The 17,910-nt window shown below is 32.8% G+C and overlaps 3 protein-coding genes and 1 non-coding gene across 11 annotated transcripts; 1 reads left to right on the forward strand and 3 right to left on the reverse strand.

The window, feature by feature from the left end:
- The first annotated feature begins 7,149 nt into the window (after positions 1 to 7,149).
- Positions 7,150 to 13,108, forward strand: LOC111308815 (B-box zinc finger protein 19-like). 4 transcript variants are annotated; one of them, XM_089745830.1, is made up of 6 exons: positions 7,150 to 7,705; positions 8,092 to 8,188; positions 8,288 to 8,403; positions 8,485 to 8,727; positions 8,860 to 8,950; positions 11,120 to 13,108. In XM_089745830.1, exons 1-5 carry the CDS (start codon positions 7,613 to 7,615, stop codon positions 8,947 to 8,949), a joined length of 639 nt encoding a protein of 212 aa, XP_089601956.1. In that variant the 5' UTR covers positions 7,150 to 7,612; the 3' UTR covers position 8,950; positions 11,120 to 13,108. The 4 variants fall into 4 exon arrangements, with proteins under 4 accessions (XP_089601956.1, XP_022763168.1, XP_022763169.1 ...); XM_022907433.2 differs by having other exon boundaries at positions 11,250 to 13,108; XM_022907434.2 differs by lacking the exon at positions 11,120 to 13,108 and adding an exon at positions 10,921 to 11,108.
- LOC111308813 (fructose-bisphosphate aldolase 1, chloroplastic-like) lies at positions 11,763 to 14,018 on the reverse strand. Its single transcript, XM_022907426.2, has 6 exons — positions 13,720 to 14,018; positions 13,095 to 13,364; positions 12,864 to 12,973; positions 12,687 to 12,777; positions 12,310 to 12,579; positions 11,763 to 12,218 (listed from the first exon to the last, which is right to left on the reverse strand). The coding sequence occupies exons 1-6, from the start codon at positions 13,894 to 13,896 to the stop codon at positions 11,940 to 11,942; spliced, it is 1,197 nt and encodes a 398-aa protein (XP_022763161.1). The 5' UTR covers positions 13,897 to 14,018; the 3' UTR covers positions 11,763 to 11,939.
- A 598-nt stretch (positions 14,019 to 14,616) lies between these two features.
- LOC111308814 (uncharacterized) lies at positions 14,617 to 16,795 on the reverse strand. Of its 5 annotated transcripts, none has more exons than XM_022907430.2 (3): positions 16,580 to 16,789; positions 15,675 to 15,715; positions 14,617 to 15,590 (listed from the first exon to the last, which is right to left on the reverse strand). In XM_022907430.2, exon 3 carries the CDS (start codon positions 15,586 to 15,588, stop codon positions 14,827 to 14,829), a length of 762 nt encoding a protein of 253 aa, XP_022763165.1. In that variant the 5' UTR covers positions 15,589 to 15,590; positions 15,675 to 15,715; positions 16,580 to 16,789; the 3' UTR covers positions 14,617 to 14,826. The 5 variants fall into 5 exon arrangements, with proteins under 5 accessions (XP_022763165.1, XP_022763163.1, XP_022763164.1 ...); XM_022907428.2 differs by having other exon boundaries at positions 16,519 to 16,789; XM_022907429.2 differs by lacking the exon at positions 15,675 to 15,715 and having other exon boundaries at positions 16,580 to 16,795.
- On the reverse strand, positions 16,736 to 16,808 carry TRNAE-CUC (transfer RNA glutamic acid (anticodon CUC)). Its single transcript has one exon. It is a non-coding gene; the product is annotated as a tRNA-Glu (tRNA).
- Between the last annotated feature and the right edge of the window lie 1,102 nt (positions 16,809 to 17,910).

Below are 17,910 nucleotides of genomic sequence, written 5' to 3' on the forward strand. Positions count from 1 at the left end.
GCAAATCTGATGCGGCGTCACCGTCTTTTGACGTTTCTCTTCCTTGCGCGTTGTGGACCAGCGGTGGGAATCGGATCATGACACCTTGGTCGTTGGTAACTCAATTACGGTTTTGTCCTTTCTTTTTTATGCGAGTTTCTAAAGGGAAAGGCACGTGAAGAAGGGAGATTGGCAAATGTTTATCTCGCCCCACGTGGTCTTTATGTATATGTCAGGTAGCTTCTCATCGCACCGTTCGATCGGTATCTTATTACCGTTAGATTATTAAATATCAATACTTTTTTTCTTTACGAGGAGCTCCGATTTTTTTTTTTGGCTGTTTTGATCCTTCCATTAAAATACCTAAAATCTTAAAAATTATAAACTTGTGATTGAAATCAACAAGTTAAAGATTATAATAACAACATAAATAAAGAAAATTTTAACACTATTAAATCCGGGACAAATTTATATTTTTTATATAAAGAAGTTTAAAAAGTGAAAATTAAAAAAGATATATAGTTGTGAAATTTATATTTAAATTTATATAATATCAAATTTTTAAGATGATTGTATAAATTAATTAAATTAAATTTTAATTTTTTTATATTTATAATATTCAATCAATATTAAGTTTTTTTTCCATGATTTTTTTGCATAAATATATTCACATTCATCCATTATAATTTTTTATGAAATTTTTCATGAATTTTAAATTTTATATTATAATTAAACAGTGTAAAATATTGAAAAAAATATATATTCTAAATAACTAGTTTCCTATATCAAATCGCTTTAAAACATTGTAATATTTATCCAATGAAACATTCCAACGCTTAAAAACATCGTATTCTTTAAAGGAACTAAAGAGATTTATAAAATAAAAGATGATCATTTTTATTGCATACTTTATTAGAATAATTAATGATTAAAATATTTTTATTGATTGCATTTATGAGTGAAGGGACTAGCCATTATTAAAAAAAAGTAATATGATCCACAACTATTTTTTATAAAAAAAAAAAACATAATTTGGTGATTAAAAAAAAAAGAGACCGTCGATCTATAATTGTGTTTTAGAAAGTAATTGAAAAAGAAAATAAGGAATTTCTATAATTAGATTTTCCATTTTAATAGCAAGGACAACTTGTAACCTCGAAAGAGAAAAACGTGAGAAATTATAGAATTAGACCCTCAACCGTAAATTCCGACAAAAAAAATAAAGAAGGAGGAGAAATTAGGTAAAACACGAAAAAAAAAAACTAGTTGAGTCGTTTCTCAACTTCCAAAATAATTTGTTAAGTAGTTGGTGGAAAGTTAGGTTTCTAATTGCAACTAACTAAATAAAAAGTTTAGTACCTAGAAAACATTCTTTTAAGGAGCATCCAAGTTTTGGTCAGTTCCATCAAGATTTAAAACCCGGACTCCCATGCTTAGCTTGATAAGAAATAATTAATTAAGATTTTTCCATTTATTAGTGCATAATTTGTAATTAAAAATGAGGAGAAAGAATATAATTAAATGGATTAAAAAAAAAACAAAAAGTTTACTTTTAAAATATTAGTATTTGTTGTCATGTGAAATGCAATTGAATATTTGTCTTTTATTTGTTTTAAATTTAAATTATAATTATAAACACATGGATTGCGTTGGTTTTTTCTTTTAATTTACTTTTAAATGATAATTATATTATATAAATAATTGGAATTTACATTAACGTGTAAAATGTGTTACATTTTCAAAATATATCATATTAACATAAAGTTTATTGCCTTTTATTGTTAATGTAAAATTAAAACTATGAGGACAAAATAATTCAATGTAAACTCAACAGTTAATTACAGTTATGATATTTGAGCTTTGAAAAATATATAATTTCGTGCCTAAAAATTTAAAATATATAATTTGCATCATAAACTTTTAAATAATATATTATTTTAATATAAATTTTAATATTGTCAATTTAACTTGCTTTCATAGTATTTAATCAATATAATTTTATTATCTAGATGTTATTTATTAAATAAAAATATTAAATATTTACAAAAATTTATTGTAAATGTAACGTGGTAAAAAAATAATTGACTGATATTAGATTATTTTTACGATATAAGTAAAAATAATATATATTTGTAACCTATATTAAAAAAATATGTTGATAATACGTGTGATGCACACATAATTTAATAATATTTGTTAAACGTTACTTATATAAGCTAATATATTTAGTGAGATTAAAATTTAAGTTAATATAATACATAATTTGAAAGTTTATAATAAAAATAATATATTCTTTAAAATTTGAGGTACAAATTATATATTTTATTTATTTAAATACCGTACATTTTTCATAATTCACATGCAAAAAATATAATTAACTCTAAATCAAATAAATCAAGTTAATAACAATGTCTTAATGAAATTAGAATTTTTATTTATGAATTAAATAAATAGTAAAAATTTTATAAAAAAATTTAAAATGATGATTTAGAAATTAATGAATAAATATATTCATTATGTCAATAAAAGTTCTATTAACATTTATATTATATATGTATATATATTATTTATTCTATTATAGATAGATAGGAATTGACATTGAAAATCCCCAACAATTGTGAAAGTTACATGGAGAAGGATTGACAGAAACAATTGGACAAAAGGGAAAAACCAAAATGGAAGGGTTGTAAATCTAAAATCCTTTTTGAATGACAAATAAAAAATTCCCCAATTTCTATAGCGTAGATCAAGGATCGTCGCCTTTTTTTGGCTGTTCATTGAAGGTGGATCTAAGTTATTAGCAATTATATATAAGTGTGAACAGCTCACCCGCACCGCTTTGTTGGTTAGATTAACTGCCAACTATAATGAGGTGACGTACTATATGCCAGACTGCTTCTTCATCTGTCTTTTATCCTTAGTATTAAATTTTTTAAAAAACATATTATTTTATGGAAAAATAAAATTATAGTACTAAGTATTAATGACTGTTATTTAAGGGGAAAGAAAATTGGTTTCTTCTATTATTGTTTTGAGTTTGAATTCAATTCATTAGACCATTGTAAATTTATTTGAATTAATTTCAAAAAACTAAACGAAATTTAAAAATTTTGCTAATATTCAATAAAAATAAATAAATAAATCATAAACATAATATTTAAATTTAAACCGATGAAATTTTATGATATAGGAAAGGACAAAAAATAAAGACAAAAATGTAGGATCAAGAAACATTTTTCATTATGTAGTGTTATCGATTTGTGTGATTGGGGTTATTATCTTCAGTAATTAAATTATCAAAATAATTAATGACGGTGAAATTTGTTTCCTTATTGCGTACAGCTTCTGAAGGGTTGTCATTGTCCTTTATGTCCAAAAAAACAATTGAAAAACCAAACCAGTGTTGGAAAAAGTCAATCCTGAGGAGCCTGTCCTCGATGTGGGTCGAAATTTTAAGCCGACGACCAATTCTTTGCAACGAAAATGTTAATAAAAAACAATTGTTGGGTTAATGCTTGAGGTTTTTGTCAATCAAAGGCGGGCCCACTATGTGGCATGAATGATGCTGGGGCTGGGACATGGTAAAATGCTGAAAAAGGAAGACACGGAAGTAGAAATGTAGAATAACAAAATCTTTAACAAATAATAAAAAATAAGGGAAAATCAGGTCAAATAGATTTCTTTTGAATGTGATATGATCATAAGGTTGCACGCGTACCTATTATTTGATGGGTCCGTCATGTTGGTGGATTATCTAGCCTTTTTTTAGGGCATTAGTTAAGTTTATATTTTAAAAATGTATTTTGTATATTACTCAAAATTACTTAATTTATTAATAAAAAAATTAAAATTTTAATTTCCACTATTTTTAATAAAAAAGTACCATGTATTTTTGCTCATAAAAATTTATTAGAAATATTTGTAATTTAGAAAATATGTCAGTTGGTACAATAATTGATTGAAAGATATTAGATAATGTTTTCACTTTTCTGATAGGTTAATTGCCAACAAAAGTAAGGCTTTAATTTAAGGCTGCCTCACTAAGGCAATGCAAAGTTCAAAAGAAAAAGAGCAAGGCCACAAGAAGCTAGAGTAATGAATCAGCTAGCCCTGCAAAAAGAGAGACTAGAGAACCTAACAAAGGGCTCCCAAATCTAACAAAGTTGTCCAACTCAAAAGTTAAACCAGATATGTATGAAACAAGTTTCATTTGAGCTAGTTTTGCAAATGTATTTCTGAGTTTAAATTACATCGGAGAGAAACCATGTTAAAACCAGAAGCATTAAGTTGACATTGACTGATCACAGGACATGGTTTCAACCACGTTAGTAATGACACAAGAAGCTGTGATAGGCAAGCTTGGACAAAGTTCTTATAAAAAATAATCAGCTTTGAAACTAGCTGATGACAACACAACTCTCCGGAACCTGTGATGTTCAAGTTAAGTGAACCTTTAACCATGCCTATCTCTCCCTTGATCCTGGTGGAAAGTAAAGCATAAATGCTTTTTAGAAACTATATATGTTGGATTAGGGCAATAAAAAGCGTAAGAACAGATTCTAACTCTCTTGGGGGACGAGATATGGGTGAGGGAAAGAGATAATGATTTAATGTCATAAAGTTTGACATTAATAATGAAACAATCTATTGAAAACAGTAGTAGTTGGATATTCTTTTCAAAAGCTACTATCATAATCATTAACTACCACACTTCTTCAGCATTTTCCCCGAAGGTCATGCCAGGAATGTAGGATCTATCTTTTTATATATATATAAAAAAAAAATCAACGTCGTAGCTTAAAAAAAAATTATAAATATTGATATTTGAATTTTATATTTTAAAAAAATATTTATCGATGAAGTATTTCTTCTATTAGAATAAATGTAATGGTGCCGCTGCTTGAAACTGACCACAAATTTTTGGTCAGATCTTCAATTCAAGTAGGTTTATATTTAAAGAAGTTGTGCAATTTCTAGTTGCACACATATAATATAAATCTTATGATTAAATACTTACGAAACACGTTTTAATTAAGTATTATTATCATCATTTGTGCTTTCGAGTTTCAACTCTCATTGAATATTTTGGGATTTTTTTTTTTTAAGAGTAGCAAAGATGTCTCAATTCATTTATGTCATCTCTTACTAACATACCACCCACCAGCCTTGATAGTTGAATACAATTTTTTTTTTTTTTTTTTGTAATAAAAAATTGACCACAAAGACATTTTAAAACATATATGGATTTTTCAAAGTTTAAATTATGATATTTGTGCCCCAAAAGATTTTAAAAAACAAATGAAACATGGATTGAAGGTCAAAGGATAGTTGAATTATTTACCATTAATATTCAATAAAATAACATTAGAGTATTTGATGATTTGTTCTAATAATCAACTACTCAAATGCTAGTTTATTGAATGCTAATTTGGGTATTTGATCTAATCATCAGTTCTCTTATCCCAAATTCATATATAAATGTAGAAAAAGAAATTATTCCATAGTCAATACTAACCTTGTATATGATATATAACTTCGGTTTTATATTGTCGAATTCAAATTTAACTCAATTAATTTATATAATATTTTTTAAAAATAACATTAAAAATAACTTAAAATTCAAATCTGACTATCTGAGCTCCTGCAACCCATTTTTCTTTTAGCAAACTATGGCTTTGTTTATACTAAAAATAAAAAGACATTGTTTGGAGACGAGCTAGAGACGGGAAAGGCCCAAATAATGAGATGAGTTAGCAAAAGTAAGATCCTGAAATGTGAAGGACTGCAGCCCAATTCTTTTGCTTGAAGCGCAGTACGTTGTAGACCCGCTGATCCAATTGCATGACATATTAGTGGGCCACTTTTCCCAAGTGGGCGAGTCCTCAAGAAAACAAAGAAACCATTATAGCCCGCCCAACAAGACGATTAACCCATTATGTTTTTTTTATATATATTTAAGAATATAAAAAATTTTGAGATTCAAAATTTAATTTAATTAATTTAAATAATTATCTTAAAGGGATTAAAGTTAATAAATTTAATATTTAAATTTCAATACTTATAATTCATTATTTTATTTTCAGATTGTGATTTTTTTTATGCAAAAAAAACTCTTAAACACTTTACCAACAAATTTCAAAGTGCTTAATCTGCAAATGTAAAATCTAATTGAATAATGACTTTAGTTAATAAGCTATGGGTCTAGGCAGTGCATATTCTTCTGACAGTTTATCCAGAAGTTTCTGGGGCCGCGCTCAACTGTGTAAAGCAAAACGCAACCTAACTGTCCAAAAGCAATGGCCTTAAAACATGTAGGGTGGGTCGACCATCGATGCAGGATATGAAATTGGCGGACGATAATTGTTTTGGGGGGAGCTTTCATTGCACCTTTGAATCTAGTGGCCATATGTAAGTTGCTGCACCACAATGCCCGTTTTAAACCTTCCTTTTTTCTTTTTTTTGACTTTTCGGCTCTTTCCTTTCATAACATTGATGACACCTCTTTCTTCTTTTGTTTTCTTTTCAACTTTTTTTTTTGAATGTCCATTGTCTTATTTAATAGTGCCATCACACCCTCTCGAATCTATGACGAAAACCCATGTTTTTTTCTCGTTTCTATTCTATCATTCATTTTTTTAATTATTTACATAATTAATAATGCGTTTTTTTTTCAATGAAAAAAATGTGTTGTTTCTATTTGCATATAAAATAATAATAGTATTAATTTTGAAAATCAATCCATGTGTCATGAATTTTCATTTTAACATTTTATTAACGTGACCATCATAAGTTTTTTTTTTTTCTTAAAATTAAAAGAAAATATTTTTTTGTGAATGAAAAAAAAAAAATTTCGACAACACAATCCCAATTTCTAAAAGAAATCCAAGAGAGAGAGAGAGGATGTATGGAAATCTAATGGCTATCCACCGAGCCTTAAAACGATAGAATACCGCTAACTTCAAAGAAAAGCTGACTGCCCAGCGAGGCGAGTGAATCGCACCTACCAGGAGTGCTTTGGGCCATGCTATTGGGGATATTCGTGCCTTCCACATCCTAAATAAGCGCGTCGATGATTGTTATTCTTAAGGTGATCGGCTGAAAATATGGAACAGATCACGGCGACGACAGCTCAGCACTCGCAGATTTACTGCCCTTCGCACTGTACTCGATTCATGTGCTGACACGTCCACACAATAACAAAGGATTATCTAAAAATTTATATTTATCTAAATTAAAATAAACGAGCAATTTCAATCTTTTGAAAAGTTAAAAAATTGTAAAAGAAAGAAAATACGAAACAAGTAGCGAGTACGGAGATTTACATACTTCGGCGAGTCAGCTTTTAGTTGTGTTCTTGGCAATTTCTTTCTCGCAGTTTCTCCGATGCTTTGAAACAAAAAGAAGAGTCTTTGCTTCTCTTCTTTTGAACAAGATCCTTTCCTTTCAATTTGATCCTCTCTCGTTTCAATCACTGCATCGCTCTCTTTCTCTGTTTCGATTTGAATGAATAATCATTTGTTGAATCGTTGAATTCCTGTTTGGAAATTCTGATGAAGTGTTTTTCGCTCCGTTGAAGAATGCCGTCGAAGAGAAGAAAGGAGGAGTAAACGGAAAAGAAAACAGATAAACTAGAATGCGAACGCTTTGTGACGTCTGCGAGAGCGCCGCCGCGATCCTTTTCTGCGCCGCCGACGAGGCCGCTCTTTGCCGCTCCTGCGACGAAAAGGTCTCTTTATTTTCATTACTATTACTATTTCTATTAATTAATCTCTGTTTACTTATGCACGTCTACGTATGCGTATACGATACTTGATGTACGCAGAGTTTGATTTACTTGAACTTGACTTGAAACTCTGCATATACCATACCCATATAATCTTTTAAGGTGCTCTCAAAATCGACGTTGAGCTTTGAAATTGAAATTATTGAAATCGTCTTTATAGTTAAAAAGGGCAAAATCTGATCCGTAAATCGCACTCCATTGCATATGGGAAGTCTGTTTATTGCTTGATGAATTATGATTGCTGTGGTTGTATTTTATGAATATTTGTGAATTTTCTTTTATATTTTGTTAAATTAAATCAATAAGGAAGCTTTATTGGGAGTTTTCAGGTTCACATGTGTAACAAGCTTGCAAGTAGACATGTGAGAGTTGGGTTAGCGGACCCCAGCGATGTTCCACGCTGTGATATATGTGAAAATGCACCTGGTATGATTTTTTTTTTTCTTTTTTAATAGTATAATTGTTCCGATTTTTATTTTATTTTTGCTTTTTGGAAATTTGTTCATTTGTTGATTTTGTATGCAGCTTTTTTTTACTGTGAAGTAGATGGTAGTTCCCTTTGCCTGCAATGTGATATGATTGTACATGTTGGAGGCAAAAGGACCCATGAGAGATATCTCTTGTTGAGGCAAAGAGTTGAGGTTTGTGACTCTTTGGTAGACAGGATTTTATCTTTTTATTATATTTAGATAGCCTGCTAAAGTTCTTTCCCTCTGCTGTAGTTTCCAGGGGATAAGCCTGGTCGTTTGGAGGAACTGGGGTTGCAACCACATGATGAAAATGAAGTAAGGAAGGATCAGAATCAGCAACCTAAGCTTGCGGTGAGAGAGAACCGGCAAAATCATAGAGTCTCTCCTGTTCCAGTGCTTGATGGTAATGCTGATGGGGATGGAAAAGTGGGGAATAAATTGATTGATCTAAATGCCAAGCCCCAAAGGATGCATGGGCAAGCTTCAACCAATCAGGTCTCATTCTTTCCAAAGTTCTGTCCTTTTTTTGCTTGCATTTTTGTTTTTAAGTCTTAACCTTAAATGTTAAGCAATGTGGTTGGATGCTTTTTTAAACCTAATTAATGTAGTGACTGCTTCATGTTTAAGGAGCAAGCCATGGATGTTTCGAGTGGCAATAATCATGACTCTGCAAGTGTGGTCCCTGTTGGATCCTTCGAAAGAGAGCCTGAAAACTGAGGTTGGTATAACTATTATCCCCGACTCATGCTCACTTCTTTAAGAGCATTGCTAACATTTGGTTATGAGATTTTTCTGTTTTGTGTGCATTTCTTGATCTTTATTATGTGTGCTCGTTACATATTTGAATATGTGTGATCTAAAGTTAATAAAGTGTGCAAAAATAACAAATAGCAATGCCCAAGCAGGTTGGCTTCCTCTCACGTGACAAAGGCTATTGCTCAAGACACTGGTTATTATTGCCTGAGAGCTCATTCTGTTCTTTTGATGAGATGTAATTGACCTGAAGAAAGACAAAGAATGTGTCTCTAAAACAACTTGTGGTTACATTTTCTTGTCATAATTTGTTTGTCTATTCGGGATCAGACATCAGAGTTATTCTGAATGAAATAAGGAATTGTCAACTACATGTGAACTTTGAACTGAGAAAGGGAATTTCCTTCACTATTGTCAAGTTTGACAAAGTTAGCATGTACTCTTTACTGCTACTGGGTTGCAGATTGAAATACGTGGTTGATATTCTATGTTTTTGGTTTTTATCCTTGTCTGCATGTATGTCCTACTCATTGTGGTGTAGATCTTGAACTGTTTCTGTGAAAGTGGGTCTTGTTCATAGTGCTATAGCCCATATGTTTGGGTTGAAATCTGGATTCTGGATTCTAGATTCTAGATTCTAGATTCTAGATTCTAGATTCTAGCTTTAGCTTTCCCCTAGTGGGAAGTTGGGCTTGGTTATCTGGTTATTTTGTGATGGATTATTGCCAGTACCATTGTAAGGTATTGTAGAATCACAATACATTAATAATTTAGAAACATATCGATTCTTTGCTCGTATCCTGAGCATTTGTCTTGGGATATTGCATAATCTCTTGAAGGTGAAGTTGCATATGAACAAGTGCCAGTCTGCCACCAGGATATAAAATTTGTCCTTTCCCACTGATGCTACTAGAACATGAATAATACAGATTACTATTTACTAACACTGAAATAGAATGACAGAAAGTTGGAGACTTCATGCAGTGAAGTCAATATAGGTTGGCATTCCCTGTAAGCAACAAAAACAAAGAAACTTCTTTTCTATTCAAGTTGATAAAGTTGACCTTGGTGTTTAGGCTTGTCAGGTTTTTCAGAGTAGAGCTTGACCCATTGAGCAGTTCCTGACTCCTATAATCGCATGAGAAACAAAAGGATTCACATTTACCTGTATATGAAAATTATGAACCATAGAGTAAGAAGGTCTAGGCTATAGTCTTGGGGGTAAGTTGTGCTAATATCTTCAAAAGAAATGGTGTCCAATGCAAGCAACCTTCTTGCATGATAAGACAGTTAAATAACTTTTGAACAAAAATGACGGTAACATGTTGGCTTCTGCTTGCCTACCTATCTCATTGATTGTCTCTCTTATTTTAGGCATGAGTAAAACAATACTAATAGGGTAGTGACAGAGGTCTACAAAAGTTGTACTACTGTTATTTATCATTGGCAAGGACAAATTTTGGTTGAAAAAGCAATAATGTTTTGTAACTGCAATTGATAGTTCCTTTGTTTTTGATGAAATTTCCCTGTCTACATAACTTCTCTTCTTAGAAATTTGTTGGTTGGGATGTAGCTCTCAATCAAAATCTTCCATGCATTGGTACACTTTTACATCTCAAGTTTTGTTGCCATCATGTCTGAGATTTTCTTATAAAATTACTCGACAGCCATGTTTACCATCTCATTTTCTCGGGATATTTGCTTTGACTACGGTCTATGGTAGAGGTTCTGGTTTTGGTTAGAATAAAATATAAAACAACTGGAAAATATAGTTGTTTAACCAAGTAGCAATTGTTTGTAGTTCTCCTACGGTGGCTCCCTGCCATTTCCCTCCAAATATGCACACTCAAACCCTTCTTTCGACTCTGCCGATAATGATTCTTTGAAATTGATCAAATAACACTGTCAATCACTTTTTTTTTTTTTGGGCTGCAGATATTGCTGGATGGGTTCTCTCACATCTATGTATTTACTGAGTCAAGGGGTTGTCATGTGATTACTGTCAGATTAGGGTCTGCCTATTCCATTCTATATACAAAAATGAGAACTGTTGAAGATAATTTTTATCATGCATCAAAATCAATATTCTTGCCTAACCGTAGTAGTGAAGTTGTGACATTTATATTTGTTTCAGTGCCAAGTATACATCTTCGTGCGATTAAATTTCTTGAACATTGTTGCTGGTGATCAGAAAGACAAGTTGACATCAAATTTTAAGTGAAAAATATACGAATAACTGAGGGGGAAAATGTTCACTTTGACAGGTAAATTCATAATATTATGCTTCTTGTGAATTCTTTGCGTTGGGATCTTGGGGATGAAAAGCTGAACAAGCTGTGGCAACTGAAAATGGCATCCATTGTACAATTGGTTCAATTTCATTCTGGAGTAGTTCTATTTTCGCCACACAATAGCGGCTGAAAATGTTTGACTATAGTTTTTGCTTACTAGTTAAATTGATTTTAGACATAACAATAATATGAGAAGCAAAGTGTAAGTTAAACATCTTCAGTTCAATTCATCAAGCATATTCTAACGTGTAGAGATGGAAACTGGGCAATTTCTTCTTTAACTCTTACTTGACTCGGTACTAACTCTTAAAGACAATAGAAGTGGGCAGGCATGATCTATATAACTATACAAAACAGTATTTGAACAGCAGCATCAGGATTGAGAAATTATAATTCAAAAATTAATTAGAGTTGACCGAATTATAGTGCAAAATGCAGATTCAAGCATTTTAGTATGTGATGATGCATACTTGAGTACACACAAACTAATCTCATTAACAAGAAGTTTATTAAGTGGCTAAAGGTACATTGTAATCAGGTGCAAAAATAGTCTCCAGGGCTATAAAGCATTAACACATTGAGAGAGAATCCATATCCAGATATCTCCATCAAAATATCATCTTCAATCTTCAGAATCTCATCTGTAGTTTTGTTTGCAGCTTCTTAGTACACGTAGCCTTTGACAAACATTCCTTTCTTGGCCTCCTCTGATTCTCCTTCACCAGCATATTTGCCGAGCTGAGCTAGTGAGTTGGCCTTGGCACGGACAAGAAGTGTATCTTGAGCAGCCTTAACGTTCTCGGGTCTGCCTCCCCATGTCTTCAAGCAAGTGTTCTGGAGAGCTCTGGCGTAAGAGAACGAGATGTGCCATGGGTTGGGAGATTGGTTCATTGCGTTCAAGTTGAGGGTTGCTTCAACCTCAGATTGCCCACCAGACAAGAACTGCTCAACAGAAATGGTTCAACGATTAGTACTAGATTCACCAATTTACACAAGCAATTCTGAGATCAACAATGTTTGTACAGAAATGTACCATGATTCCGGGTACGGCTGGGGGGATTCTCCTCTGAAGGAGCTTGAGGGTGTAGTCAGCAACTTGCTGAGGGGTGGCCTTGTCTTTGCATTCAGCACCAGGAGTGACCATGCTGGGCTTGAGGAGGATACCCTCAAACATGACATTGTTCTCAGCAAGGTAGAAGAAAACCTCAGCCCAAACCTTCTGGGCTACTTCGAAAGTCCTGTCAATTCCATGTTCACCATCGAGCAAGATTTCTGGCTCCACAATTGGGACCAATCCACTATCCTGTAACAGAAAGCAACAAAATTTTTTTAGCAACAATCCACGAACAGACTGTGGTAGAGAAAATAACAAGCAGCATATGCAAAATAATTGCTGCTTTCTTAACTTACTTGAGAAATTACAGCATATCGGGCAAGACCCCAAGCTGCTTCTTTGACTGCCAAGGCAGATGGACCATTGGGAATGCTCACAACAGTACGCCTGGTTAATCAAAAAGAGCTAGTGTTATATAAGAATGCTATTTCTTCACTATCTTATGAGTGAGTATTTATCAAACATGGTCATACCATTTGGCGAAACGAGCACCCTGCTGGTAGTAGGCAGCTGTGCGGGAGGAAAGACCATCAAGACCTTGGCACCAGGACTCGTTGTTGGAACCAGGGAGGGGCACCAAACCCTGTTTTTATCATCATTGAATTTCATGTGTTAGTATAATTCTGATCAAACAGATTTTATTGCCACCTTGAAAATATGTATGCATGTGTGGATACTATATGGTTAATTATTATTGGCTTTACCTTATCAACTTTGATACCGGGGACAATTTTTTGCTCAACAAGAACATCAACCATCTTTTTTCCATCGGTGGTAGATTGGTAGAGAGTCTCCTCGAAAAGTATAGCTCCAGAGATGTACTCGCCAAGGCCAGGGGCTGACACGAGAAGGGTACGGTATGCTTGGCGGTTAGCCTCAGTGTTCTCTAGACCAATTGAGGCAAGTCGCTTCCCACATGTAGCATTTGATTCATCCATGGCCAAAATACCACGGCCCGGGGATGCAATGGTTTTCTACATCCAAAGAAAAAGAACAAAAAAAAACCCACGTCAAATGGCGTCTTAACTACATAGTTCAGACTCATTCACAACGTACCAATACAATCTAATCGATAAATTGAAGATGATCGAAGCCTCTGAAAATTTCATAGATTACTTAAATTTTACTGGCAAACTCTTCAATATGAGCATGCAATGACTTGTATTCCTTTTAGTAATCTGAATTGTCTAACTAGATAAAGTAAGGAGTTTCACTTATGACTAGGCTAAGCTAATACATAAAAGATGGTTCAAGACTAGATTAATTCTACTTCTATTTCTAAAATCACGAGATTTTTATAAGAAAAGTGGACTAGCATTTAGTACATACTGCGGTCTTAACAAGCTCATCAGCATAGGAGCTAGCTCGGACGGTGAAGGCTGATGAGGAAGTGGGGTGGCACCTGACAAAAGACACTGAAGGCTGGCGGAGGTTTTGGCCCTTAACCCACTCAGATTTGTCATAGATAGGTGAAGACTTGAGGAGAGTTGCCGAAGCTGATGCCATTTTTTTATCTCCTTTCTTTGGCTTTGAGAGAGAAAGAGGCTAACCGCTGAAGCTGCTGGAGCAGGCTATAACGGCTTTTTCACTATAATCTTATCTCCTCAATCTTGGTCTTCCTTTACCACACATGCAAGTCTCACTCACAGGATTTATAGATGTGTTGTCTATTGTCATAAGATGTCACATTTGAGGCTGTCATGCGTCGACCAATGTCGTCGTGCCATGTGCATGATAATTTTGCACACTTGGCAAGCTGCATGCGTGGTTGGTATGGACGGTTTTATACTCGCCTCGTAAAAATTATTTGAAATATAAATAGGGTTTTGAAAAACCAAGATTTTTTTTTCTTCTTCTAATGTCATCAAGGGTATAGACAAATGCATCGTATTCACTATGTAGTACTGTCCAACTTGGAGCTGTTTGAGAGATTTCTCCGGAAAACAAACATGAGGTTCTAATTTTGTTCAGATTAATGGCCATGGTTTAAGTCTAGGGTTCTGATGAAGTTGTGAGTTAACCCCGGACGACTGACAGAATGCCAAGTCATCCGGTCCATGAGATTTTTCTAGCCATGTTGACCATGGAGAATATGATCTGTCCCAAGTCATTTGATTTTGTTGACCCCATCATCTGGCGTGCTAGACATGGCAGATGTGAAAAAACATATGATCTGTGGTTAAGATTCACCAAAAATCATTGTTTTGCTATGGTGACTGCGAACCATTAGCAATATGGCCCCTCGGGACACATTAGAGCCAAAGCTCGATATTTTTTAATAAGACACTCAAGAGATTGAGTCCTGATTACTACAACTAAAAATTTCAAAGACCTGTTACCTCATTGTTGATGTCATAAGATCACAGCAACATAGATCTTGGCAATGCAACAAATCTACATTATGTATGTGCCTAAATTCTAATATGGACTGACAAATTAACTAAAACTTTTAGTATTTAAAGATAGATCTGCAATGCCAGCAATTAAATTATCTAGCGGTTCATCTTTCAAGTCTTTCCATGCTGTTGAATCATCAAAAGCCAATGGCGTTGATTGAAAGGCAGTCTCTGTCTCTGCAACAGCCTTGTTCAACTGTTTAATAAGATCACCTTCCTCAGCTGGAATGTCCAAATCCCACACCTTGAAGATATCCACAGTTGATGAATTCATTTCATCTGCAGACAAACTCAATTGAAGTCCTAAATCAACAGCTTCATCCTTTCTCTCATCCTCATTGTAGGTAGGCAGGAAAGGATTTCCCTGAAATGTTTCAGTGGGATCTTCCTGAAAAAATTGTGACAGAATACCAGTCCTCTTTTTGATGGGAATATTATTGGTGTTTGTTTCAGTGTCTCCATTAATTGGAACGACGACAGGATAGTCATCGGTTCTTCCTGAGTAATTGGTAGCATCTGCTTCCTCAATGGAAGGAACTATCCTGATTTCAGTTGCCCCAGAAAAACCATTGCTTCCAGTTGCAGAAGAATCAAGTGACTCAGATTGGTCACCAATGATCTCCAGCAAAACATCTTTGAAAGAAGTCCAATTACTTTCCACAATTTCATTATCTGTAACCAGGCAAGAATTAACCCAAGCCAAATCTTCATCAGAAAGCTTATCTCCCTCCCAGATAGATTCCAAAGATTCAAGAATAACAGAAGAAACAGAGCCGTCCCTTGTGTCATCTTCTACATCCATTGCTACAAAGTTTACAATAAACAATGTCAGTAACAGGAAGAAAACACAGGTTTACACATTGAAAAACTTCATCAAACCAAACATACTTGATTCAGGAGCAAAGTCGAACAACTATGATGCTTTCACTCTGCAAATGTTGAATTTTACACAAGACAAACCGCATAAAACAACCAGGTAATATTATTATTTGGTTAAGATACTCCCAGAATAAAAATAGGCATCAGTATAAATGTACTCATCCGATTCCCCTCTATAAATTTTCATATAACCATTCACCAGATAAACAATTTAAGAATAAAAAATAATCCAGTTCAACTAAGAAAGGTGGCACAAACACCTTTTCAATATTGCAATCTGAAGTTTTAAGTTTGATTTCAACTACTCAAACTAGCAAATTATAAAACAGTGCAGCAAATTTCTCTAAACAACCCCAAATAGTATCCATCCCTGATCCAAGGGAATAGAATTCGGAATGACAATAATGCCCTCATCAGAACAACACAAGTTCAACCAAAAAGCTTTTTTTTTTTTTTTTTCCCATTTTGTCCAAGAACAAAAGGCATGATTCAAATAACTATATCTAGGAGCAGAAGTTATACTAATCAAGCAACTTCTCACATCAGCCACTACTATACCTTGAATAAAATTGATGTAATGTTGAAATTAAAACAAAAAGATTAAAACTGATTTATAAATTGACGATCAAATAAATCACTATAACAGCAAGAACTTTAAACGATTCCATATATCAAATAATAAACTTCAACGAATTTTTTCCATACGAATACAAACTTTTTTGGTTTATCAAAATCGAAGATAAAATAAAGATAAAGAGTTCTAAAGCCATACATGAAAATTCCAATTTCAAAACTTCGATGAAATGGTAAAACAAAGTAGGAAAACTTTACAAAGAGCGGGAAATATACATACCAAATTGAAATTATTTTGAAAACTGTAAACCCTATTTTGCAGAATAAGAAAAGTAGGGCACCTTTCTATTCTAGACTTGGAGAAGAACCGAAGAAGACTTGAATTTGAGGGAATGGACTAACGTGACGTTCAAACAAGGCAACGTGTCAAGGAATAACCAGCTCTCAAGTCTCAAAGGCTTCGGCTGTAAAAAACGGAACCGATATGATTCTTCGATTTCCGTTGCCGGGACTTGAACCCGGGTCTCTCGGGTGAGAGCCGAGTATCCTAACCAACTAGACTACAACGGAAGTTGCCGGTAACTAATTATTTCAAATACTTTAAATCTTTAATTTTTGACTGTGTTAAATTTTCATTTCACTTATTTTATTTTTAGCTTAATTTAGTTAATATATGAATAAAAAATAATTAAATTAATCGAAATTTACCATTTTCATTAACCAAAGATTGCTATAAACATTTCATTTTCATTATTTATTGTCTAAAAATTAACAAACACTAATAGTACAGTAACAAAAATTATCATTTGCATTAATGGAATATTCTATTAAATATATCAATTTCATTAATTTTTATTGAAAATCAACAAAATTTAATATTGAGTCATAATATAATGATAAATTTCACTTTCCCTATTTAAAACTATAATAAAAAACTATTTTCACCTTAATTGCAAACTCAGGTAAATGGATATTTTCAAATATGAATTTAAATTCAATTTTGCACTTGAAAATTTCTTAATTGGATGCTTTTGAATTGGCGTAAAAAGGAGGAGAAAAAAAAAAAAAAAAAACCAGCTTGAGCCCTACCTAATCGAACCGGATAAAAGTCCAACCGCAGAGGCTAAAGTTTAGTGGTTGGGCTTTAACTTTGCCATTGTAAATTTATAAACAGGGTGTAGGCCACAGAGAGGAAGTCCCTATCACGTAAATTGCGTTCTTTTTCATTCTTAAACATTATATTATCCTCTTCAATTCTCCATCAACATCCTTTAAATCTTTCTAGTCTTTAATTAGTTATTTGCTTTCACTTTGTTGAAAAGAAAATTCTCAAAATTAATATAATTATTTGACCTCAAAATTCAATTTAATTTAATTTAATTGATACAACTACTCTTAAAGAATAATATTTAATAAGACTAAAATCAAATCTCTAACACATGTATTTCTTTTTTTTTTTATTTACAAATTATGATTTTTTTATAAAAAATATATAATATTATTTTATTGTTTAATAATCAAGCATATATATAAATTTACTTCACATGACCATCATTTTTTTTTTGTCCACTAGATAGGGGATTGGGGATGAAACCATCATTTTATGTACGAAAATAAAAAGGTTGTGATTATATAAATATTCAAAATAGCATGTGATTTAATATTCTCTGAG

The sequence above is a fragment of the Durio zibethinus genome, chromosome 2 (genome assembly GCF_047325235.1).
Source record: "Durio zibethinus cultivar Kanyao isolate XHJ-2024 chromosome 2, ASM4732523v1, whole genome shotgun sequence".
Classification (NCBI taxonomy): domain Eukaryota; kingdom Viridiplantae; phylum Streptophyta; class Magnoliopsida; order Malvales; family Malvaceae; genus Durio; species Durio zibethinus.

What these genes read in the sequence shown, in the direction of transcription:
- LOC111308815 (XM_089745830.1), top strand. Translation starts at nt 7,613, where the DNA reads ATGCGAACGCTTTGTGACGTCTGCGAGAGCGCCGCCGCGATCCTTTTC. An exon ending in GCCGCTCCTGCGACGAAAAG is followed by an intron (nt 7,706 to 8,091) that starts GTCTCTTTATTT and finishes GGGAGTTTTCAG; the next exon opens with GTTCACATGTGTAACAAGCT. An exon ending in TATATGTGAAAATGCACCTG is followed by an intron (nt 8,189 to 8,287) that starts GTATGATTTTTT and finishes TTTTGTATGCAG; the next exon opens with CTTTTTTTTACTGTGAAGTA.
- LOC111308814 (XM_022907429.2), bottom strand. Translation starts at nt 15,588, where the DNA reads ATGGATGTAGAAGATGACACAAGGGACGGCTCTGTTTCTTCTGTTATT.
- LOC111308813 (XM_022907426.2), bottom strand. Translation starts at nt 13,896, where the DNA reads ATGGCATCAGCTTCGGCAACTCTCCTCAAGTCTTCACCTATCTATGAC. An exon ending in ATGAGCTTGTTAAGACCGCA is followed by an intron (nt 13,365 to 13,719) that starts GTATGTACTAAA and finishes CTTTGGATGTAG; the next exon opens with AAAACCATTGCATCCCCGGG. An exon ending in CAGCCGTACCCGGAATCATG is followed by an intron (nt 12,219 to 12,309) that starts GTACATTTCTGT and finishes TCTGTTGAGCAG; the next exon opens with TTCTTGTCTGGTGGGCAATC.